General features: G+C 45.5%; 1 protein-coding gene across 1 annotated transcript; it reads left to right on the top strand.

Annotated features, from left to right (window-relative positions):
• The first annotated feature begins 563 nt into the window (after positions 1–563).
• On the top strand, positions 564–23,531 carry MFSD11 (major facilitator superfamily domain containing 11). Its single transcript, XM_054170955.1, has 14 exons — positions 564–789; positions 1,282–1,473; positions 4,304–4,359; positions 5,421–5,528; positions 6,514–6,593; positions 6,689–6,785; positions 8,926–8,984; positions 11,598–11,739; positions 13,037–13,077; positions 14,375–14,440; positions 17,146–17,271; positions 19,103–19,277; positions 21,168–21,303; positions 23,333–23,531. The coding sequence occupies exons 2-14, from the start codon at positions 1,378–1,380 to the stop codon at positions 23,498–23,500; spliced, it is 1,350 nt and encodes a 449-aa protein (XP_054026930.1). The 5' UTR covers positions 564–789; positions 1,282–1,377; the 3' UTR covers positions 23,501–23,531.
• Positions 23,532–24,880: the final 1,349 nt, after the last annotated feature.

Here is a 24,880-nt window from a genome sequence, read left to right as displayed (position 1 = left end):
AGATTAAATTGTCTTAAATGTATTAGAGATACTGTCAAGTAAAATATTAACTTAATGGTGCTCCCTGAGACAAAGCTGTGAAAGATTATGAAGAGTCCTCTCCTGGGTCCCTGAGGCAATGGAAGGCAGAAGCACTGTGCAGGGCTTGTGAGCTGGTGGCACTGAGCTGGGTGGTTTCTCCAAGGTAGAAATCATTTTTCCTTTAGAGTTACTAATTGCATGTTTGAATTCAGCTAATTTTTATCTTGTTGGGGATTGTTTTGTGGACAGAGATAATACTTCCCACAAACTAGTATAAATCTTGTAAGGATTAGGGAGATGCCTAGAAACATTCCAGGTCAGGTTGTTTGGGTCTCCAAGCAACCTGATCTAGTTGAAGAGATCCCTGCTGACTGCAATGGGGTTAACTAGGTGACCTTTAAAGGTCCCTTTCGACTCAAACCGTGCTGTGAGTCTAAGATTTCCACCTTTTCAAGAAGCAAAAGAGGATTTCCTTAAAACTGCATTTCCCATAGTGCCCAAGGGCTGCCTGGGCTGGGTCAGCTGATGCAGGTTGTGAAATGTTCCTTATTTCCTGTCCAACATGCAAGGAAAGGGTTCGTCTTCAGCCGTGTCTCATCTTTCCCTTGTCAGGTGATTGAAAAGCAGGGGGCCAGAATTCGGATTTAGAACCGAGGAACTGAGCTGCTTGACTAGCTCGTTATGTGGGAAACTGCTTTGTTTGGAGGGAAAACGATATCATGAAGAAGTGACATGCTGCAGCCTGCTCTGTTAACTTCATGGGAAAAGGTAAAGACGCTCTTGATCGTTGTGAACTTTACCTTCTGTACCAGACCTTTCTCTTTTCCTTCTATTTATATTCCCTCCCCCATCCCCCCCAGGTACTGAGTTTGCTGTACATTTATTAAGAGAGTGAACAGATTTCTTGATTAGTTAGCTGCTGCTGCTAAGTACCTCTAAGTAATCATTTTTGAAGCTTGATTTTGAGGTTTATTGGCGGGGTGGGGGCGGTTGTTATCGATTGGTGCTTGGGAGCTCTTTGTTTTGCACGTGTGTGTTACGCCTCGAAGGGGGAACTTTAGCCTGGAGCCTCAGTGCAAAGACTGCAGGCAAAATAAATGACCACTGGGTACAAAAGGAAAATAATGATGTGGTCTGTATAATTCATTGGGTTACTAATGACCTTATCATTTGGTTTGGCTTTTTTGTTGATGTTTTATTGGGGGGGTTTTGGGGTGGTTTGGTTTATTCTTGTTTGTTTCTTTGTTTCTTTTTAAACAGAGATTAAGAAAAAAAGATTAAAAGAAAAATCAAGTGTTTTCCAGACCAAAAGTGAGGACTTGGGAAGGAAAAAAACAAACAACCCCAAACCACACAATGTCTCCTGCATCAAAAAAACTCTTCAACATCATTATTTTGGGACTCTCCTTTATGTTTATATTCACTGCTTTCCAGACGTGTGGCAACGTCGCGGTAGGTCTGGAGTTCAGCGTTTGCCATGTTTCTATCACAGCTGCTCATAGAATCATACAACTGACAGGGTGGGAAGGGACCTCAAGCATCAGCCAGTTCCAACCCCCCTGCCGTGGCCAGGGACCCCTCACACTACAGCAGGTTGCTCACAGCCACATCCAGCCTGGCCTTAAAACCCTCCAGGGATGAGGCTTCCACCACCTCCGTGGGCAACCTGTGCCAGTGTCTTGCCACCCTCATGGGGAAGAGCTTTTTCCTAACATCCAATCTGAATCTACCCATTTCTAGTGTTGCTCCATTCCCCCTGGTCCTATCAGTCCTTGACACCCTAAAAGGTCCCTCCCCAGCTTTCTTGTAGCCCCCTTCAGGTACCGGAAGGCCACAATAAGGTCTGCTTGGAGCCTACTCTTCTGCAGACTTCATCCTTTCCTTCTTTGTTTATTTTTTGTTGTTGTGTACTCTAATGTATGAGTTGCTTTATTTGTTTGGTTGTTTTTTTTAAATCTCCCAGACACCTTGACATTTTGCCTCCTTTTGGTTTAGTGTTAGCTTAACTTGGTTAACTGGATAAGGAAGCAGTTTGTCTCTTTGGGATAACATAGCTGCATATAGAAGTGTGCCTGAGTTCTTAGAAAGCTGATCAATCTCACCAAAGATTGGAACTTCAAAACAGTGTCTGTTGTGACACTTGCAACATTTCACAATTACATTGGGCCTTCTGATTGTTCTATGTAGCCCCTTTCAAATGATTTGCCCTCATTGTTACCATTAACCATGCCCCTGGGTTTTCCTAGAGTGTTTTGCCTACTCTAACATATTTTTCTGTTCTAACAAACTATCCATTGAGGGGGAGTGTTGAGGATAACATCTGACAAGTAGTCAGACTTCCACAATTGCTAGAACTGCCAAGTCACCTTCCATCTGAATAAGTAATTTCCTGCTTTAGTATTGTGTTGTTCTTTGCCTGCTGAAGAAAAATAGAGCATAACATAGTCCAAATTTACTGGTAGAAGCAGATTGCAGTCTCTTACTATTCAAATGTCTAGAATCCTGCTGCTGTCACACTTAGCCCAGCTCCTCTAACTTGTGACATTGCTTCAGCATTAGTTACTTGCCTGAAGGACAGTTAGATTTCAACATGCCTCCTGAGCCTGCAGGTCTTACAGATTCTCTTTGCTTGCATGCAAGAATACTTTCTAGGTTCAGACATCTAAATGTCCTCCACTGTGCTGCAGAAATAACTACTTAAGGTAGTTTTGGCACAGGTTGCAGGGCAGCGTGTCCGTGAGTGCAGCCCAGTGATCTTTGGAGCTCTGCTTTGGTTCACACCACCTTGCTGAAGCAGACACACTGCTCATGCAATTTATTGTCATTACAGTCTTTACAGGTGACTTTCCATCAGATCTGCCTGCCAGGCCAACTAACTACATGGTCTCATGATCACTAAAGCTGATTCAAGGGGAAAAAAAAAGGAACAGAGAAATAATGGGCAGCCAGAAAAGAACGGAAGCTCTTAGCACAGATTCATAGAATCAGTAAGGTTGGAAAAGACCTCAAAGATCATCAAGTCCAACCTGTCACCCAGCACCTCATGATTACTAAACCATGGCACCAGGTGCCACATCCAATCCCTTCTTAAACACCTCCAGGGATGGTGACTCCACCACCTCCCTGGGCAGCCCATTCCAATGGCTAACAACTCTCTCAGTGAAGAACTTTCTCCTTACCTCAAGCCTAAAACTCCCCTGGTGCAGTTTGAGACTGTGTCCTCTTGTTCTGGTGCTGATTGCCTGGAAGAAGAGACCAACACCCTCCTGGCTACAACCTCCCTTCAGGTAGTTGTAGACATCAATAAGGTCTCCCCTCAGCCTCCTCTTCTCCAGGCTAAGCAGCCCTAGCTCCCTCAGCCTCTCCTCACAGGGCTGTGCTCAAGGCCTCTCCCCAGCCTTGTTGCCCTTCTCTGGACACGTTCAAGAGTCTCGATGTCCTTCTTAAACTGAGGGGCCCAGAACTGGACACAGTACTCAAGGTATGGCCTAACCAGTGCTGAGTCCAGGGGCACAATGACTTCCCTGCTCCTGCTGGCCACACTATTTCTGATGCAGGCCAGGATGCCATTGGCCTTCTTTGCCACCTGGGCACACTGCTGGCTCATGTTCAGCTGGCTGTCAACCAGTACCCCCAGGTCGCTTTCTCCCTGGCTGCTTTCCAGCCACTCCAACCCCAGCCTGTAGCACTGCATGGGGTGGTTGTGGCCAAAGTGCAGCAGCTGGCACTTGGACTTGTTAAATGCCATCATGCTGGACTCTGCCCATCTGTCCAGCCTGTCAAGGTCCTTCTGCAGAGCCCTTCTACCTTCTAACAGATCAACTCCTGCTCCCAACTTGGTGTCATCTGCAAATTTGCTGATGACTGACTCAATCCCCTCATCCAGATCATCAATAAAGATACTGAACAGGAAGCAGAAGCTCATGGTTAGGTCAAATGACAAGTACTGACACTTGTCCTTTCTTCCCTCACTTTTTAGGCTAAGATTGTCATGCACTGAAGAGGTGTTCAGTCAAACAAACACTTTGGTGAAATATTTCAAGGTCTCTGATGAAATAATTTTGTTACCCTAAAGTACTAATTACTGCTTCAAACATAGACCACTGTCTCCTTCACCTTCATTGTGGAGGTGCTGTGAGTTTTGTAATTAACACTTTAAGTAGTTTGTGGAGCCTGTCAGTGATCGATTCTGATGTTTGATTCTGACTTCAAACTGATGCAAGCATTGTCAAGCCAGGGGTTGTATTCTAACCTGCCACCATGTGTGCTCTTCTCCTCACAGCAAACTGTTATCACCAATCTAAACAGCACAGACTTTCATGGCAGTGGCTACACCAGGTAATTTCCACAGATGTTGTTCCTTTGCTCCCTGCAGGGGGAAGCTGGTTACAGTTCTGTCTCCCAAGAGATTGTGGTGCTCTGCTGACTTCACCATTTAATAACACAGTTAAAGCAGTTTAACACCAGACTTCTCCCATTCGCTCTGCTTCTGCTCTGAATCATTCCTAGCTGAGCTACCTATCTGGTTTGCATGTTTTCTTTGGAGGGAGGGAAAAAAAACCACCCCCAAACCATACAGTCATCCCATTTTGTCTTCTGTCTTAGAATGTGGAAGTTTTAAAACAGAACTGCTAACTAAGGCCTTGCTTGCTTGCCTTTGTGCACCTCTCTGTGTTTGTGGAGGGTAGCTGGTGTGGATCAGCTTCCAGGAAATACTGCAGCAGAAATGTGAAAGGAGCAGTCAGAAAGATGAGAAGCAAACCACAAAAAGCCTTCCTCCTAGTTGGTTAATTGCACTGGCAAAGCCAAACTTGCCAAGCATGATCAGGGGTCTTTTGTGTGCCAAAGGAATCTGTCATGTAGGAAAACCTGCTTGCTGCTTTGCTGGGTTTACTGTCTCAATTTAAACTGAAAATACAGCTGGCACAAAATCTCTCTATAGCATTTCTGTAGTGTATTTGGCAGAAGATGAAAACCTGCCTGATAGATGAAGGTTTGGAGCAATCTCCTCTCTGAATACTGGGCACAGAACAGAGTATTTCTTTTCAAGGCAGTTTGATAAGTGCATGTTGTACCTTACAAGACCTTCTTGTCTGCACTAGTTTGGGACTCTCTTCAGCAATCCAGGAAACACTGTGCATTCCTGCACCCCAATGGGTGAAGGTAACAGAAGAGAGGAAGGAAATGTTTGAGCATGAAAGTTGTGCAGTCACTTGTGTCTGTATTTAACTTCATCTTTTGGAATAGACTGAGCATTCTTAAATCAGTTGCACCTAACAGCCTGTATTTCAAATACTGAATTAATTTTGCTCACAGCCTGTATTTTAAATGCTTAATCAGTTGCACTTATGCCCTGTGTTTTAAGCACTTAATCTCCTCTTTGTTGTTTGTTTGTGTAGCATGTCCATTATTTATGGAGTATTCTCTGCATCAAATCTTATCTCACCTTCAGTGGTAGCAATAGTGGGACCTCAGCTCTCCATGGTTGTTAGTGGTGTCTTTTATAGGTAAGTATTCCTTTTGATATTGTTTTGTCCCCTTGAATTCTTAATTTCATTTTTCTTTTCACACCTAAGGCTGCCACAGGATCCATGGAAAGGTGCTGGCTAAGGAAGGCACCTTGCAGAGGTACTGCCTGTAGCAGTAGATGGGTAACTGCAGAGTGAACTTCAGCCCCCTGGAAGTGTGTTTTTGCCACAGCATCTCCAGACTTTGCTGACTGTGGAGTTCAGGTTGTGGTTTCCTATTAATGACTATGTGGTCATGAGAGGTGATTCCTCACCTTTACTCTGCTCTTCTGAGACCCCACCTTGAATACTGCATCCAGTTCTGGTGTCCCCATCATAAGCAGGACACAGTTGTTGAAGTCCAGAGGAGGGCCACAAAGATGATCCAAGGGCTGGAATACCTCTGCTATGAGGATAGGCTGAGAGGCCTGGGATCGTCCAGCCTAGAGAAAAGAAGATTCCTGAGGGGACCTTCTTGCTTGCCTTCCAATACCTGAAGTATGTCTACAGGATATATACCTACAGGAAGGCTGCAGAGGGACTTTCCATGAGGGTGTCTAGCAATAGGGCAAGAGGGAATGGTTTGAAGCTGAGGGAGAGTAGGGTTAGTGTGGATCTTAGGAAGAAGTTCTTCAGTGTGAGGCTGGTGAGACTCTGGAACAGGCTGCCCAGGAAGGTTGTGGATGCCTCCTCCCTGGGGGTGTTCAAGGCCAGGCTGGATGAGGACTTGAGTCTGAGAGGTGTCCTTGCCCATGGTGGAAAGGTTGGAGGAGATGATCTCTAAGGCTGTTTCCAACCAAAGACATTCTCTGATTCTCTTCTACATGCATAGTGAAGTAAAAAGATTCCCTTTTTTTTCACCTGCAATCTAAACCATTTTCCAATATCACTTAGGAGAGAGTGGCAGATTTGGTAGATGCTAAGTGAGAGGTCTGATAAAGAGCATCATCTGTTCTATTCATCAAACTGCTCTGTTTTATTCTAGCCTATACATTGCAGTTTTTATCCAACCTGCTACCTGGGCTTTCTACACTGCTTCTGTTTTTATTGGCATTGCAGCTGCTGGTAAGAATTGTTCTTGCCCTGTTTCCTAATCTTTACTGCATTTCAATATGCCTCTAAAATATTATTTCCTAAGGAATATATTGCCTATATTTCAGTGCTCTGGACAGCCCAGGGGAATTGCTTGACTGTAAATTCTGATGAAAACACCATAGGAAGGAACAGTGGAGTATTTTGGGCACTCCTGCAGTCCAGGTAAGCTTTATTTGTTAATCTTGGCTATTGACACATTCTGCTTTTTACATCTGTCAGTGAGTGGGAAACTGCATCAAGAAGTACTCCACTGGTGCCTTGCAGTTAGTGAAGTGAGAGGGAGAGCTGAAAGCAACATTTCTATTGCCTAATTCTATTTTAGACTCTTATTCTATTCTATTATAGAACAGTGAATGAAAGTTGCATGTTGCAAGCCTCTGCTCTGGATATGAGATCTGTTTCTGTGGGGAGCATTTGACATTTGTAGCAGAAATCTTGTTGATCATGGAGGGCTGTGCTAATTTGTGTCAGGCTTCCCAGTGCCCTGATAAGCCCTGATGGTCCTGAGCAGCCTCACCTGACACCTCCACCACACCCTTCCTGTCTGCCTATGGACTCAGGAGCCCCATTTAAACTCAGTTCTGGGCTTCTACTTTTACTGGAGGAGGCATGGTCTTCAGGTCTGCTTCAGCTATGCCTCTCTGTGGCTGTGGAGCCTGGTGGTATGCAGAGTGACTTTCTTTCTTAACTCTGTTCTGTTCTGCCTTGTCACTGAGGATGTGTGGCAGTTACCAGGCCTGGCTCTGGCCTGTTGACTGATATCCTGGCTTGACCTCAGATCTGCTTCATTAACAGAAGCTTGTATGATGGTCTGGACTCTTGGCTGACCTTGGCTACAGTCTTTAGGACTGCCCTGTGTACTTTGTCTTAGTATTGTGGGGCTGGACTCTAGCCAGTGAGACATTTTCTCTGCTGGATGTTGCCTTCTGACTCTCAGCCTTCATTCCCTGAGGGAACACTCAGACCCTGCTGCTCACTGACAACTTGAAGTGAAGATACTGAAGTTAGACCTGGGGCCTAGAAGTCAGAAAAGAGGTCTCATTGTTAATATTCTCTTGACTTAAGCTTTGAGCATTGCCTCAACTGAAACTGTCAGCAAGAGGCTTGGCATCAAGAAAGGAAGTGAGAACAAGGTAGTGGAAGTTGTGTTGCTGCCACTGAGTATTATGTGCAGGTGTGGTTTGTACCTCTCAGGAGAGTGTCACACAGCTAGGATAATGGGAGAAAAACCAACAGTGCACAAGAGGATAAGAGCTGCTGTCTTGAAGAGACTAAAAAGTCTGGGACTTTCCTTTGGAGGAAGTGTTTGAGAAGATAAAACTGATGGGTTATAAAATACAAAGGCAGCAGGTGAGCTGAGTGGAGAGCTGTTGTTTACCACATGCTGCTGTGCTAGAACTTGAGTCAGTGGAACTAGAAGAGGGTTGCTTTGAACCAGATGCAGTGTTTCTTTATACAGTGGGTGATTAAACTTCTGGAACTTGTTGCCACAGGAGCTGGGATCATGTCAGCAAGATCAGAAATTGGTCAAATAATTAGCAGCAGGTTCACAAATGGCTCCTCTCATACAGCAGTACTGGATAGTGGGGGATAATGAGAGGAATGAGTGGTTGAAGGTGCTTAGACTGGTGAGCCTGCAGTAGCTGGCATTGCTGATGCTGTTGTGAGGGCAGAATACTCTGTGAAGAGGAAGAACATCAGTCTGAATCAGTAGCATCCTTGTGTTCCTTAACATCTCAGTATGTTATTAGAGTAGCAATTTCCACAAACCCACCTAATTGTGTGTTTCACAGTGAACACTGTGCATGCAAATGAGGAAAACTGGCTGTAAGGCTGTTTTGAATCAGTATTCATTCAAAATTGCTGTGTTGTAGGAAGCTGGAGGTAGGAACATAGAATTTCCCTTAAGTAGTTCACAAGCAATTTAGTGTTGCTGGGGCAGTGCTCCAGACAAGACATGTGACTCCTGTAAGGGTGTATTACAAAATCCTCTCCATAAATGTCAGCTCTGTAACCTCTACCCTCCCAAAATTGCATATCTAGAGAGAGGCAACATAGATACAGGTTTCCTCATTTTTCCTTCCACCTTGTGCTTTGATCCTTGAAAATGACTGGCAAGCATTGTGGGGCAGAGCCCTCTGTTGTGTTGAGTAAGCAGTTTGCATGGAGAGGCAGTGGTCTTGGTTTCCCCCACAGTTACACAGTGCTAGTGCTTGCACAGAGCATTACTGCTGTGATGCTGCAACCTTAACCTTATCCCAGAAGAAGTGCTGCTCACCTGTCCTGTCCTTTCTGTTCACAGCTTGTTTTTTGGAAACCTTTACATCTACTTTGCTTGGCAAGGGAAAACTCACATATCAGGTGAGTGTTGCTTGTTTGTGTGAAAGGCCAGCCTTTGAATTGTGGTAGCATGAGTAAAAGCAGGTAGAATGATGGCTTGGGAAGTGGCAAGGATCTTGTGCAATAGCAGGCAGCTCTTCTCTTTTTCCAATTTATTGTTAGATTCTGCTTTTGGAGTGGTTTTGTTTTGATTGTGTTCCATGGTACACACAGCCCTTGTGCTCTGTTTGTTGTTCTCCTGTGTGCAGTGCATTTTGAGTACCTCCTTTTAGGATATTGGCTCAGAAGCTAGTGTAGAAGAAGGTTTCCCACAAGGGCTGCTGTGGGATTTTTCCCTGTTGCAGGGTTATGCCCAAGTAGGCTTGCTTTGGGGAGAAGACATTCTGGAATGGCTATTCTGTTCCAAAGTCAGTCCCTGGTGTAGACTGTCCTTCTTAATCAGATTGGAGACTGATTAACCTATGAAAGAAAGGAAGAGCATCCCAGTTCACTTCATGGCTGCACTGATCATTGTGCTGGCACAAAACAGGAGCAAGGCACAGGTTAGCCAGGGCTGAGAGTGGGCAGCTGCTGCTGCTTCAACTGGCAGCAGTGCCAGAAGAGTGTGCAAAGAACTCAGTCTTCCTTTCTTGGAAAGTTAATGAAGACTTAACTTCCTCATGGGATTGTAATTACTGCTACAGTGGGTTTTTTTTTCCCTTCATTTGACATCATGCTAGACTGGTAAGGAGCAGGAGGTAGAGAGCAGTGAGCTTCATTAATATTCTTAAGAAGCTGGAGAGTGGCTGAGACTCAGTGGTTTTAAAGCAGAGGTTTTTGGCAGCTGTTTAAGGCAAGGTGGGTGGGAGATCAGCTAAGGAGTAGAGCAAAAGGTAAGGTTTTAATTACAAAAAGAGCAGGCATTGCTTGAAAAGCAACATTTTCTAAACAAATAGAGTTGATTTTCCTGTTCTCTGGTGACTGAGTAGTCCTTATTGTAGTCTTAGAGTAAAACACCACCTGGAATGGTAAATCCTCTTAATGTTTAAAAGATGAGGCTGCTTCTGCTGTAGTCAAGCAGGAATAAGATGTTGACTTTTAAATGGTAATTATTTGGCCTCAGAAGTACAGCCCTGTTGAGATAAATATTGCACTCCATGTCTCTTAGATCCATCCTTTCAGGTTCTCCATGGACACAGGCTTGTTAGCTCAGCACAGGTTAACTTTTAAAGGTCAGCTCCCACATTCCTTCACCTTGAGCACCAAGGATTACATGTTATTAAAAGCACTGGAGACACTGGGAACCTGGTGGGCCTGAAATTCTGTGCATTCTAAGCTTCACTGCTCTTGCTCACCATGGAATAGAGCAATTAACTGGGAGGGAGTTCTGTTGTTACACTTCCCCCCTCCACCCCCCTCTAAATGCCTTGAGACTCCTCTTTATTAAAAAGTGTTGATGTTGGGAGCTTTAACAGCATTTAAAAATCAATTCCTTCCTCCTTTTACTACCTACATAAAAATGTGAGAGGCAGTTCAAGGTGAAGCACATCATCTCTTTTTGATCTCTAATCACACAAGAGGTTCTTTTTAATTGATATAGAACAATTTTACATTTGCCTTTGAGCTAAAGGGGAAATAAATCTGAGTGTAGGCAATATCTTCAGGATCATTTACTTGTTCAACCACAACCATTAGCTGCTTCTTGGCTTTTTTTCCTTTTTGCCTGCTTAATAGCCATAAATGGGAATGACTTTTGTAGTACAGACTTGGCCTTGCCAAACAGGTTGATCAGTGCCCCAGAGCTAGTGCTGGGGCAGAGGTGATCTTCCTCCAGCTGCACTTTGGGTGCTGTCCCTTTTCCCTTTAAGACCTTTCATAGAATCATAGAATCAGTCAGGGTTGGAAGGGACCACAAGGATCATCTAGTTCCAACCCCCCTGCCACGGGCAGGGACACCTCACACTAGATCAGGCTGGCCAGAATCTCATCCAGCCTGGGCTTAAACACCTCCAAGGACAGGGCCTCAACCACCTCCCTGGACAACCCATTCCAGGGCTTCACCACTCTCATGGTGAAGAACTTCCTCCTCACCTCCAGCCTGAATCTCCCCACCTCCAGCTTCATTCCATTCCCCCTAGTCCTATCACTACCTGAGAAGTCCCTCCCCAGCCTTCTTGTAGGCCCCCTTCAGATACTGGAAGGCCACAGTTAGGGTCACCTTTGCAGTTGTCAAGCCTCCCAGTTTGTGATGTTAGGCCACTGATATTTCTGATGCTGCTTAGGAGCTGCTTTTAGTAGTTTGAAGGGGCTTGGGGTACTTGACTGTGTCCACTCAATTATGTAAGTCTTGAAAGATGTCCTTTCTTCTGCTAACAATTTATACTTCCTTTGTTAATTGGCTCCTCCTTGGTCATAGCCTTTGCATGGCAGGAAATGCGCGTGGCGCTTTAACGTGCCGCTATTTTATTGGCATGATAAAACTGAGACAGGAATTTGCCAGCAGCTGGGTACCTTTTGATCCATCTGGAAGGTAAGCCAGCAAATCAGTGTTACGTAGTGTGTCTGTACTAGTTCTTCTGAAAGTAGCTGAATTGGTTTGGCTTGGGAGTTTTCTTTTGGCACATCTAGTTACGGCTCCGCTTTGTTTTTCCGCAGAGGGCGATCGCAGGACTGTCTTCATTGCTCTGACTGTTATCAGTCTTGTGGGCACAGTTCTGTTCTTTCTGATTAGGAGACATGAGGACACAAAAGCTCCAGGGGAGGAAGATTCTGCTAATGAAATCCTGGGGGACAGCTTGTAAGTGCTTGTGGCAATAACATGTTGTCGCTTACGTCTTTGTGCTCCTGCTCTTCAGTGCACTGTTGTGGGTTTGCTTTCCCCTTCTCTGCACTGGAAACATAAAAGTTATGAACAACCTGTTCTGCAGGATTTACAGATCTAATGGAGAAGTGTTGCTACTATAACAAGGAGGATTTATGCTCTTTCCATGACACATTTTCAAGGGTTGCATGTAGTGCTCCACGTTAAGCTTTTCCAGTAGTAAGTCACTGCCTTTGGAAAGACAACTTGCACCTCCTTTTTCTCCTAGTGATTATTGTTTCAGACATTCACCATTTATAGTCTGCCTTGCCCTCATCAACAGAGCTTAAAGTATGGAATAAACAAATGACTCCCTTGTTTTTATAGCTTATCTTTTACATGCTGAAACATCTTTTCATATCTTCTGTAAATGTGTATTGTATACATACACCAGCCTGATAAATACATTAGTAATGCATAGGTACACAGATGGGTAGATTCAGTACACTTTTGCCTCGAGCATCAGTTTAAGGAGTTTTGCTTTGTTTAAAGAGCACTGAAAACAGTAGAAAAAACATCAATAAATATGTCAGGGGAAAAAAAAGAAAGATCAAGTTGCTCAGGAGAAAGCTTCTGATAACCAGGTTAATTTTTGAATGGCACTCACCAGAACCAAAATTAACCAGGTGGGAAAAGACCTTTGAGATCATCAAGTCCTACCTATCATCCAACACCATCTGATCAACTAAACCATGGCACCAAGTGCCTCATCCAGTCTCTTCCTAAACAACTCCAGGGATGGTGACTCCACCACCTCCCTGGGCAGCCCATTCCAATGGCCAATCTTTCTTTCTGGGAAGAACTTCTTCCTAACATCCAGCCTAAACCTCCCCTGGCACAGCTTGAGACTGTGTCCTCTTGTTCTGGTGCTGGTTGCCTGGGAGAGGAGACCAACCCCCATCTGGCTACAACTTCCCTTCAGGTAGTTGTAGCCAGCAAGAAGGTCTCCCCTGAGCCTCTTCTTCTCCAGGCTAAGCAACCCCAGCTCCCTCAGCCTCTCCTCATAGGGCTTATGCTCCAAACCCCTCACCAGCTTTGTTGCCTTTAAGTGCAGAAAGCAAATGTTGTGGTTAGTAGTTTAGATTCTCAAAGCTTTTAATAATGTATTAGCATATTGCAGTGAATGCTGGGCTGGAAATTATACAGAAAGCTTGAAAAATGAAGCTGCCTTCCTGCTTAGTGATGTGCTGTGATTATTCTTTTTCCCTTTTGACCAAGTTGTTTGTTTACCCAGGTCTGCACAAAACAGACTGACAAAAGCAGTGGCTGCCTTCAGTAAGTAGTTCTATGGAGTAAGTTGCTTCAGAAAGTACTGATGTCTCCTTTCCATCTCTCTATGATTCTGCTGATGCTGTGAGCATGTGCAAACCATGCAAACCAACCATATGTGAACAAAGAAGGTTTTAAGAATGCATTTCAGTTATTCCACTTGGAGTGTAGCCCTTCAGAGGTGGCCTGCTTGGAAAAATGACTCCCAGATGGCAGTCAAACCTCCCTGAGGGCAGTGGAACACTGGAACAGGTTGCCCAGGGAGGTGGTTGGGGCTCCATCCCTGGAAATACTCAAGGTAATGCTCGACAGGGCTCTGGGCAACCTGATCTAGTTGAGGATGTCCCTGCTGACTGCAGAGGGGGTTGGACTGGGTGAGCTTTGGAAGTCCCTTCCAACCCAGACCATTCTATGATTCTATAGTCAGAGATGACAAGTGAGTAAATGTTGACCCTGCTAGGAATTCAGTTGTTTGGGCATTTTATTTCTTTAGCCTAACCAAAATGGAGTTTGCAACTGGAAAAGCTTGGGAACCACTGAACTCACACGGGGGCAAGTTGCTGTTGCTGTGTGATTGATGTGAGCTGGCTGGCTGCACTGCAGAAGTGCTCCCTGCATTTGGCAATACCAGGCAAACTGACTGCAAGCAAAGAAAGTGAAGTAGGCTTTGCTTCAACTGCACCCTGGTGTGGCCCAGGAGAGATTTGGAGGGGTGCTTCCTTCCTGTAGTTTCAGATCCAAGCTATTTTACAACAGCTCCTTTATCTGGATGAGCTCAAAACAAACAGGTCACCACTTGGGAGAGTTAGTGCATGAATGTTTTAAAAAAAACCCAGACCCAGTTCACTAACACAAGATAACAAAGTATTGATGTGGTGGGTTTTGTCACCAAGTGATCCCAGTGAAGACCAACAGTTTTGACCTGGAGCATCTGCAGTTTCCACTCAAGTGTGGTGTGGTCTGCCTGGGACTGTTCAAATTGTTCACTGGGAATTTACTTATCTTTTTAGGAGGCAATCAGCATGGGCTGAAAGGGAGGACAAAAGAAAAATACAAGGAGCAGAAAATTGCCTGCTAATTGAAAGCTGTGTATCTCCCCTCTAATATTTCCCCCTTTGCATTTCTCACAGAAAAGGCTTGCAGATAACATTGCCTTCAAGGGCAAGTCAGGGTTGGTTTGTTCAGCACTGCAATAAACTCCCAGTTTGCAGACTGTTAACCTCTTTTGGGAAAGAGCAAAATAAAGTGTAAATTGTCTTAATAGTCTTCTCAGTTGTTAATTTTCACTCTCATCTCTTTACAGAGAAATCTATAAAGCTGAGCTTCACCAAAGAGATCCTGCTGCTCAGTGTTACAACAGCCTACACAGGTATGAAGCAAGCAGAGTGTGTAAGCAGTGTCAGGGCATAGCCTGGAATTTTAACCCCAGAGCAAGACTGCAATCCCACCTCTCTGCAAACAGGCCTTGAATATTTCATTTAACTTGGAGTGAGTTACTTCTGACAGTGGTGTTCTGGAAAATGGTTTCTGTGTGGAAGGAGGGTGTGCCTAAATCTGCAAGTGCTAGCAGAGGTAGTAATGCTTGGTCAGTTGAGTCACCCAGACTGAGGGTTAGGCAGGATTTACTCAGCTGCTTTCTGTGTGATTGCACTCTCATTAGGTTCCAGATTGTTTGGTGCAGTTGCACTGCATTTGAATCAAAAGTGGTGTTGAAGGGTACTCTTTCCAGTGTGCTCTTCACTGAGGCCTGGTGTTCATTTTAGTCTTGGTTCTGGTGGGGAAAAGTTTAGCCATTTTCAGCTATTTTTGTCATTAGTATTTGCTGTGGCAAGAGCTCTCTTTGGCAATTGTAATGGACCTTGGTCTGCCATTGCTGGACCTTGGTCTAACAATGCATACAATAAATCCATTGCTTTTTGCTATACACTACAGAGAATCTTCCCCCAAAATATCAAATGTTCAAAATGTTACTGGGATCCTGTAAGGAATTTTTTGGGGGGGGCTGGTTTCTTGCTCCTTAATTGACTTCAGCTGTAGATCTGTTCATGGTCAAAGGAAGCTTTAGGAAGAACAGGTGCATTGGAGAATAAATCTTATGAGGAGTGACTGAAGGAGCTGGGGCAGTTTGGAGAAGAGGAGGCTGAGAGGAGACCTCATTGCTCTCTACAGCTACCTGTAAAGATGTAGAGAGGCTGGTGCTGGTCTCTTCTCACAGGTAATCAGAACCAATGGGAATGGCCTCAAGCTGTGACTGGGTAGGTTTAGACTGGAGACTAGGAAAAAAATTCTCACAGCAACAGTGGTCAGGGATTGGAATGTGCTGCCCAGGGAGGTGGTTGAATCACCTACCCTGGATGTGTCTAAAGGTCATTTAGATGTGGTGCTTGGGGATATGGTCTAGTGGTGAACCTTGTAGAGTAGGGTTGTGGGTTGGACTTGGTGATCCTGAGGGTCTTTTCCAACCTGAATGCTTCTGTTTAAGACCCTCAGCTCTGAGTAACTGTAGAGAAAAATTGTCTTCTCACCTACAAGAGCTAACAGCAGTCTCAGATGTGAGCAGACTAGGAATGGTGCTGTAATACCTGCTGTGGCTTGCAGTCAGCTTCTGGTAGAGAAATAACAACAGTAGCTGTGAAGCCAGTTTGTGCCAGCCACTAATCTGAGTTACAAATTACTTCACAGTGTTGAGTTAACACAAATTAACTCACTGCAACGCGCCTGGATGTTTAGTGTCAAGCAGGACATGAAGCAAGGTAAGAAGGGAAGGGAGTCAGTCAAGTTTTGCCTGATTCAGCTGGAATTTGGTCTTGTAGGTAGCAGGGGGGGGAAAAAAAACCATCAATCCAGCTTGGAAAAAATTGCTGCCACCTGGTGGCTTTTGGTCAATACTGCTGCTTGATGCAAGAGAAGAAAAACCCCATGAGGCCAGCAAAAGCTTTTCTTTCCAAAACTGATGGTGGAATTCTTAAGACTGCTTAAAGCTCATCCCTTTTTGTGAGGCTCTGCAGTTGCCATGTCAGGTAACCTCCTCTGTGTAGATCAGGGGTATAGTGTGCTGTATTTTGGCAGCAGCAAAAGGCAGGGAAGGTAAATTGGACCAAAAATGGTGTTTTTCTAAGAGGTTTTTCTTTGAGCATGCCACTTGGCATGGGTTTAAATGCACTTTCTGTTAAAGAGCTGGCAGTTTTACACTGGTGGCTGGTTATCATCACTCTGGTTGACACAGCTGACTCTATGTTTGCACATGGTAATGGCAGTTGATAGAAGAGTTTTAAACTAACAGTAGTTGCTCTTTCTCACTTTTAGTTCAGTATCTATAGCAAAGTTGCAGGAATCTTTGCTCTTCTGGTATTTGGGGAGGCAGGGAGGCTCTCCTAAGAATGCCATAGAATGGTTTGGGTTGGAAAGGGCCTTGAAGATAATCTAGTTCCAACCCACCTGTCTTAGACAGGGACACCTTCCAGTAGACCAGGTTGTTCAAGCCCTATTCCAGCCTGGCCTTGAGCACTGTCAGGCATGGGAGCCTCCACAACTTCTCTGAGCAGCCCATTTCAGTGCTTCACCACCCTCATGGGTAAGGATTTCTTCCTAATGTCTGATCTGAATCCAATTTCTTCCAGTTTGAAGCCATTGCCCTTTGTCCTGTCGCTCCTTGCCTTTGTAAACAGTCCCTCTCCAGCTCTCCTGAAGCCCTCTTAGATACTGAAAGGCTGCAATAAAGCCTCTCTGGAGCCTTCTCTGGGCTGAACAATTTGAGGAGAACAAAAGAACTTAGACATGACATTCCAAAGTTCCTGGAAAGCAGGAGTATAAGCTGCATGTAGGGATTGTCAAGAGAGGCAGGACTGAACCCAAGTGCATGTGACGCTACTCAGTGGCACTTTAATATAGAATGAGATGAGAATGATCATAATTACAGAGCTTGAAATCCCTTAACTGCTTCTATTACACATACCTGATTTCAATGTATGCTTTGGAAAGGTACTGTGGTGGTGGTGGGGAAACCCCAGCCTTTAGACATAACTTTCTACCAACTTTGATCTCATCTACCCATTGTGTTTGATTTCTTCCAAGGTTTGGAATTAACCTTCTTTTCTGGAGTCTATGGAACATGCATTGGTGCTGTGAATAGGTTTGGCAGTGAGGGGAAAAGCCTCATTGGGCTCTCTGGCATTTTTACTGGTGTTGGAGAAATTTTAGGTGAGTCTTTTAAATTTACTACCTTCTAGTCAAAAAAAGGGATTAAGATGATGTAGTTACCCCAAATGTTGGTTTTTATTTCACTCTACAGTGGCTTTCAGGCTTCCAGCAATGATTGTGACCAACAACAAAAACCCCATGAAATCAAATTGTCAGTGTGGTTCCTTGCTGCCCTGGGAGTTATGTTGCACCCTGGAAAGTGAATGTGGAAAGTGAAAGAGTGGGGACCATGAAGCCTCAGATTTTTGTGTGCTTTTGGGGTTAGTACAGAGACATAAATGAGACTTAGGGTCCAGTGTTGTTGGGGAGCTTCCAGCATTTTGATACCCTGGTTTTAAATATCACCTGCTTTGATTTTTATCAGCTCTTCAGTGGTGTAACACACACTTGTGAAGTGTTACACTAAAGAGTTCTTTAAACACAGTTAGCTCATGTTAAATGAGAGCTGAGAGTTGAATACAATTGAATGCAAGGAGTGGTCATTAAGTAAATGATTCTATTTTTGTGCTTAAACTCAAGCACTGCTGCCTTTAAGGGCACCCCCAAAGCCCACTGCCTTTAAGGGCACCCCCAAAGCCCACTGCCTTTGCTCACTGGCAGCTTGGATCTATGTTTTGGTGTTAGCAGTTAAGAGCTGAGCACCAGGCCATCCATTTTCACTGAGTACTGTTGCAGTGCTGGAGGAAAACAGTGGCTGCTGGGAGAATGTTGCAGGAAGGTTAAGTGTCTTCACCTGCAATCATCTGATAAACCTCTTGCCCACATTTCCCAGGTGCCTCTGGCAGCCCAAAGGTGGTGGCAGCTGGGGCTGGTAGGTCAGGCAGACTCCTTGGGGCTGGTTTCCTCCCAAGTCACAGAATCACAGAAACATTCAGGTTGGGAAAGACCCTCAGGATCACCAAGTCCAACCCAGACCCCTACTCTACAAGGGTCATCCCTAAACCATAGCCCCAAGCACCACATCCAAACCACTTTTAAACACATCCAGCCTTGGAGACTCTGCCACCTCCCTGGGCAGCACATTCCAATGCCTGACCACTTTCCCTGAAACCATGTTTCCTAATGTCCAGTCTAAACCTGCCCAGTGGCAGCTTGAGGCCATTCCCTCTTGTTCTGTCACCTGTGAGAAGAGACCACCAGCAGCCTCTCCACAACCTCCTTTCAGGTACTTGTAGACAGCAGTGAGGTCTCCCCTCAGCCACCTCTTTTTCACACTAAAAATCCCCAGCTCCTTCAGTCACTCTTCATCAGATTTTTTCTCTAAGATTATTCAGTTTCTCCTCATTTCATAGAATCATAGAATTGTCAGGTTGGAAGGGACCTCAAGGCTCAGCCAGTTCCAACACCCCTGCTGTGGGCAGGGACACTTCACACTACATCAGGTTGCTCACAGTCACATCCAGCCTGCCCTTCAAAACCTCCAGGGATGAGGCTTCCACCACCTCCCTGGGCAACCTGTGCCAGTATCTCACCACTCTCATGGGGAAGAACTTCTTCCTAACATCCAATCTGAATCTACCCCTTTCTAGTGTTGCTCCATTCCCCCTGGTCCTATCACTCCCTGACACCCTCAAAAGTCCCTCCCCAGCTTTCTTGTAGTCCCCTTCAGATACCAGAAGGCCACAAGAAGGTCTTGGAGCCTTCTCTTCTCCTGTCTGAACAGCACAACTCCCTCTGTCTGTCTTCATAGCAGAGCAGCTCTTTCAGTTGGCTGCTGTGGGGCTTATAAGCTAAGTTTCTAATCTTTCATCCTTTCTGATTGCAGTGTTTTGAGTTTGGTTCTGTTGTTGGCAGTTCTGATGTCATTCTCCCATCTTGTCTGCTTGCCCAGGTGGAGGAGTCTTTGGTTTGCTGAGCAAGAGTAATCGTTTTGGCAGGAACCCCGTGGTGATGCTGGGCATCCTTGTCCATTTCATAGCCTTCTATTTAATCTTTTTCAACATGCCAAATGATGCCCCCATTGCTCCCATGGAAGGAACAGATGATGTGGCTTACATGATTCCAAGGTATGTGAATGCTCTTCCTCAGCTGCAGCGGCCGAAGAGGCATATGAAGAGCACCTTCGAAACTCCTGGAAGCTGCTTTTCCATGTGGTGACTAATGCCCCAGCAAAGGCTTTCAGGAGTCCTCTTTGCTGAAGGTAGATGTTCTACCAGTGTGCAGCCCAATTAGGAGTTTGCATTTGGCAGAAGAATGAAAAGCATGACTCATGGACCCATAAAATGTTAGGGGTTAGAAGGGACTGCCCGAGATCGAGTCCATCCCCCCTGCCAAAGCAGGATCACCAAGGGCAGGCAGGCTGCACAAGAATGGATCCAGGCAGGCTTTGAGACTCTCAGAGAAGGAGACTCCACAACCTCTCTGGGCAGCCTACTCTGCTGCTCTGTCATACAGTAAAGAAGTTTCTCCTCATGTTGAGGTTGAACCTCCTGTGTTCCAGCTTGTACCCATAGTTCCTTATCCTATCACTGGGCACCACCAAAAAGAGCCTGGCACCTTCATCTTGACACCCACCCCTCAGATATTAAGGAGATCCCCTCTCATCCTTCTCTCTCCAGACTAAACAGCCCCAGTTCTCTCAATCTTTCTTTGTAGGAGAGATGTTCAAGTTCCCTTATCATCCTTGTAGCTTCCTGTTGGACTCTCCCCTGCAGGTCTCTCTTGAAGTGGGGACCCCAAACTGGACACAATATTGCAGGTGTGGTTTCACCAGGGTGGGGTAGAGGTGGTGGAGAACCTCCCTAGACCTTCTGGACACTCCTTGATGCACCCCAGCATAAGTTGGTGGCAATTCTGTGGCTGAGAACTGACATTCTTGGTGTCTAGTACAACATTGAGAGCAGCAGCTGTTGTGTACTGGCTGACAGGGGCTCAATTTGCTTTAAACCCACATTGGGCTCAGTTTTACTCCAGCTGGGAGCACCTTGCACTGTTGTACTGCTTTCCAAAGTCTGATTGTCCCAAGTCTACCTGGAGCCATGCTGTGCTTGTCTCCCTCAGGGGAAGACTGTAGGGAGCTTTATCTCCTCACTGCAACTTACTTTTGGGGGTGTGCTTGTCCAGCTTTGTGTGCAATTGCACTTTTGTCAGCTTGTGCAGCCAGCTGCTGCCTTGCAGCTCTAAGCATTTACAGAATGCACCAGGTTTGTGCCTGTGCTGGTGACACTTCTTTATCTGGAGTGGTTTGCTGCAGAGTCAGTTGGTATTTCTGTAACCTTGCTGCAGTTTCTATGAACTCACCGTGTGCTTAATCACTGCCTTGGGGCTTTTGTGGCTCCAAGCACCAAAAGGAACTCTTCCAGTGGTTCTAACTCACTGTGGAGCTGACTGCAGGTCACAGTTAACAGAAGTCTTGTCATTCAAGAAATTAAAACGTGATGTAACTCTGCCTTTTGCCAAGCCAAGTGTTCCCAGCTCTTTTCCAGTGAAATGTAAGAGTTGGGTAACTTTCATCCCTCCTTGCTGCCTTCCAGTACCTGAAGGGATCCCACAGGAAGGTTGCAAAGGGACATTTCATAAGGGTGTATAACAGTAGGTCAAGGGGGAAAGGTTTTAAGCTGAGGGGGAGAGCAGGGTTAGACTGGGTCTTAGGAAAAATTTCTCCGGTATGAGGGTGGTGAGAGTCTGGAATAGGCTGCCTAAGGAGGCTGTGGATGCCTCCTCCTTGGGGGTGTTCAAGGCCAGGCTGGATGAGGCCTTGAGCAGCTGAGTCTAGTTGAGAGGCATCCCTGTTCATGGCAGGGAGGTTGGAATAGATGATCTCTAAGGCCCCTTCCAGCCTCAGCCATTCTGTGATTCCCTTGTCTCTTTCCAAAGAAGCCTGCCCAAAATAGTTTCTAGATGAGTGAGCTGTTTGAACATGAACCTTCTAAACTGGATTCTCTTTTCTTCTCCAGCAAAGAGGTAGCCATATTCTGCAGCTTCCTGCTGGGCCTGGGGGACAGCTGCTTCAACACCCAGCTCCTCAGTATCCTAGGATTCCTGTATTCAGAAGACAGTGCTCCTGCCTTTGCCATCTTCAAGTTTGTTCAGGTATTACAGGACACAGCCTTTTGAAAGGCTTGACTGTTGGTTTGGTACTGGTATTGCAGTGCTGATCTTGCTTTGTTAAGGAGCTCAGAGCAATTGTGTTTCTGCAAAGGATTTCAGCTTGGTTTTATCTTCCACAAGGTTTTTAGATAGGAGGAGTAGCTTGACTGTAGAGCTTGGTGTGATTATGTAATGAAGCTGCTCTTACTCAAAGGTGGGAGCTTAGTGGTGGGAATTGTAGTTTAGAGTCAAAAGCCTGCTCCAGTTCACTAGATTGATTTTATTTAAATCATCATTGACTGAATTTATTTGCTCAAGTCTTTGCCAGAGGGCTGTGAATTAAAAGGAGATGAGTTGTGCAACCAGGGCTTAAAGTGTTTGTGGATGCTGTTTCTTGGCACTGGGAGTTTCCAGGTGGGTCTGCAGACCCTAGAAGAAGCAAGTCCTGTTCAGCTGTCCTTAAGTTGTCTGAATGCCAAATTCAATGCATCTGTGGTAGCTCAATGGAAAGTCCTCCTACATGATGAATACAGCTGCTGTGTTTTGGATAGGTCACTTCACTGACTGGCACTGATCTTGTTTGCTGACTGAACTTCCCAGGTCAAACTCTGTGTTGGTCAGAGAGATGGGCAGAGAAATGGTGGTGCAAAGCACTGTGTGTGCATGGTAACACCAGCAGCAAGCTGGTGCTGGGAGCAGAGCTCAACCTAGGTGTAGCTGAGAAGATGACAACTGTTTGCTTCAGAAAGCTCTTCTCCTTTTCCCTTGTGCACAAATCTGGTGATATTATGAGGATAGGCTGAGGGAGCTGGGCTTGTTCAGCCTGGAGAAGACTCTGGGGGGACTTTATAGCTGCTGCTTGAAGGGATCCTACAGGAAGGCTGGTGAGGGATTTTCATGAGGGTGTCTGGAGACAGGACAAGAGGGAATGGTTTGAAGCTGAGGGAAAGTAGGGTTAGACTGGATCTTAAGAAGAAGTTCTTCAGTATCAAGCTGGTGAGACTCTGGAACAGGCTACCCAGTGAAGTTGTGGATGCTTCCTCCCTGGGGGTGTTCAAGGCCAGGGTGGATGAGGCCTTGAGCAGCCAAATCTAGTTGAGAGGTGTCCTTGCCCACGGTGGGGAAGGTTGGGGTAGATGATCTCTGAGGTCCCTTCCAACCTAAGCCATTCTATGATGATTCCATAATAAGTCAGAATCAGAGATAGACATGGGATACAGAGAGCCTTTAAATGAGTTCTAATGACAGTTTTCATTTAAAAAAGAAGAGATTGCAAGTGAGACTCTCTGCTTGTCAAAGCCTCCAGCTGCTTTGCTGTACAGCACAATCATGGAATCAACCAGGTTGGAAAAGACCTCAGAGATCAGCAAGTCCAAACCTATTGCCCAACACCTCCTGACAACTAAACCATGGCTCCAAGTGCCACAGCCAAGCCTTTTTTGAACACCTCCTGGGATGGGGACTCCACCACCTCCCTGGGCAGCACATTCCAAGGGCCAATCACTCTCTCTGTGAAGAACTTTCTCCTCACCTCGAGCCTGAATGTCCCCTGGCACAGCTTGAGACTGTGTTCTCTTGTTCTGCTGCTGGTTGCCTGGGAGAAGAGACCAACCCCCACCTGGCTACCACCTCCTTTCAGGAAGTTGTAGACAGCAATAAGGTCTCCCCTGAGCTTTCTCCAGGCTATAGTTTGTGATGCTGTGAAACTGCAAACAGCTCTCTGGGTTTTGTCTCAAAGTCTTCCCTGGCAGTGTTGTTTCCAGACAAACTGTTTTCAAATAGCAGAGAGACTGCACTTGGGATGCTGCAAACACTTCTGTGTTCTCTTTAAGCAGTGAACACTACTTAAACAAGAAGTAAAAGCTACATCTGTTGCAAATCAAAGCATATGTTGAGGTTTTAAGATGCTTTATCTCCTGGAAGCACGCTGCCGAGGGTTGCGTATCGAGCTGTCTGTGCCAGTCTGATAATCCTGGGGTAGTAATATTCATGGAAATCTCCACTAATAATCTTTTTATGTGTTTTCTCTCAGTCCATCTGTGCTGCAGTTGCATATTTCTACAGCAACTACTTCCTTCTGCAGTGGCAGCTCCTGATCATGGTGGTTGTGGGCTTCTTTGGAACCATTACCTTCTTCGTGGTGGAGTGGGAAGCAGCAGCGGCTCTGGCTGCCCGTGGCTCCGACTACAGCAGCATCTGATCCAGCCCCTGTGCCCAGTCCTGTGTGAGGGGGAAAAAAAACACTGACTGTCAAGTAATGAGAGAGGTGGTGGAAAGTCCAAGTTGCAGCAGAGGTTGAGATGGAGGAAGCTACTACTAAATCACCATCAGCCTAACAGAGTGAAGCACGGGAGGGAAAATAGCCACATTGGAAAGGCTTTTTTGTGCCCCCCCTCCCCCCTTGATTTAATCAACTGAGCTTGGTGTGCATGCTCTTAAAACTGTGCTATTAGAAGTGGAAGGAAATGCAGAGATCTGAGTATTGAACAGTTCTGTTCTGAGATGTACCTTTCAGAATGTAATTGCCTAATTCCACTCCACCAGGCACTACAGAATTAGTTTCTCTCTTCTTTTTCCCCCCCCCCTCTCCCTTAAATTATTTTTCCTATATTCTCATTCTGCAAACACTTCAATTCTGGTATGGAATGAGTGATATTTTTATCAGGTGCATTATATCCCAGAGTGTGTCTGCACAGCAGAAATCAATGTGGGTCATTGGCTTTTTTCAACAACTAGACATGTAGAAGTATTTCTGTGGGGAGTGTTGCTGCCTGATTCTGTAACCCCCCAGCTCCTGCTTCATGTGCTTGCATTTGATCAGATGCAAGGGGTTGGGTGGGTTGGTTGGTTGGTGACTTTTTTTGGGGTGGTGTTTTTTGTTTTCTTTTTGTTTGTCTTGTTTTTCTGAGGAAAGGGAATGAGGCTGTGGTGTGACAGGCAAGGTTTTAGAAGATCTGAAGGAATTAAGGATGAGATCCTGGTGCCTGTGAAGTGCTGGTAGTTGAAAACAGCCCTTTGGTTCAGCATCTCAGGGTTGAACTCTTGGGATGGCTGCTGGAGCTCTCTTGGGGGAGTGCTATATGAAGGACCACAGGACATGACTGCCCTCACAGATTTCATAGAATTGTTTTGGTTGGAAAAGATCTCCAAGATCATGGAGTCCAGCTGTCCACCTAATACCATTGTTGCCAGTCAGGCTTCTTGAACACCTCCAGGGGCAGTGGCTCCACCACCTCCCTGGGTAACCTTTTATAATCCCAGACCACTCTTTCCTTAAAGAGATTTTTTCCTATTATTCAATCTAAACCTCCCCTGGCAAAGGTTCAGGTGATTTCCTCTTGTCCTAGAGGAGGAGGCTTTCCAAAAGGACTTTCCAAAGAAGTCATTTTGAGTTGAAGGAAATCTTCCTCATGATCTGTGATGGGAGCATTGTCTGAGTACAAGTGAAGTACAAACCAGATTCAGGATGTGAACTGCAGGGAAATAATCTTCCAGTGTTTGTTTTACTGCCTAGTCTAAAAATACCTGAAAGGCTTAATGCAAATGGTTTCTTTCAGTGTGTGTTGGGAAGCCTGAGCTG

This window comes from Dryobates pubescens, chromosome 20 (genome assembly GCF_014839835.1).
Source record: "Dryobates pubescens isolate bDryPub1 chromosome 20, bDryPub1.pri, whole genome shotgun sequence".
In the NCBI taxonomy this organism is placed as follows: Eukaryota; Metazoa; Chordata; class Aves; order Piciformes; family Picidae; genus Dryobates; species Dryobates pubescens.
The sequence above is the reverse complement of the archived record's forward strand: the minus strand, read 5'-3'. Positions and strand labels throughout refer to the sequence as shown.

What these genes read in the sequence shown, in the direction of transcription:
- MFSD11 (XM_054170955.1), top strand. Translation starts at nt 1,378, where the DNA reads ATGTCTCCTGCATCAAAAAAACTCTTCAACATCATTATTTTGGGACTC. An exon ending in AGGGAAAACTCACATATCAG is followed by an intron (nt 8,985 to 11,597) that starts GTGAGTGTTGCT and finishes GTTTTTCCGCAG; the next exon opens with AGGGCGATCGCAGGACTGTC. An exon ending in TGGTGTTGGAGAAATTTTAG is followed by an intron (nt 17,272 to 19,102) that starts GTGAGTCTTTTA and finishes CTGCTTGCCCAG; the next exon opens with GTGGAGGAGTCTTTGGTTTG.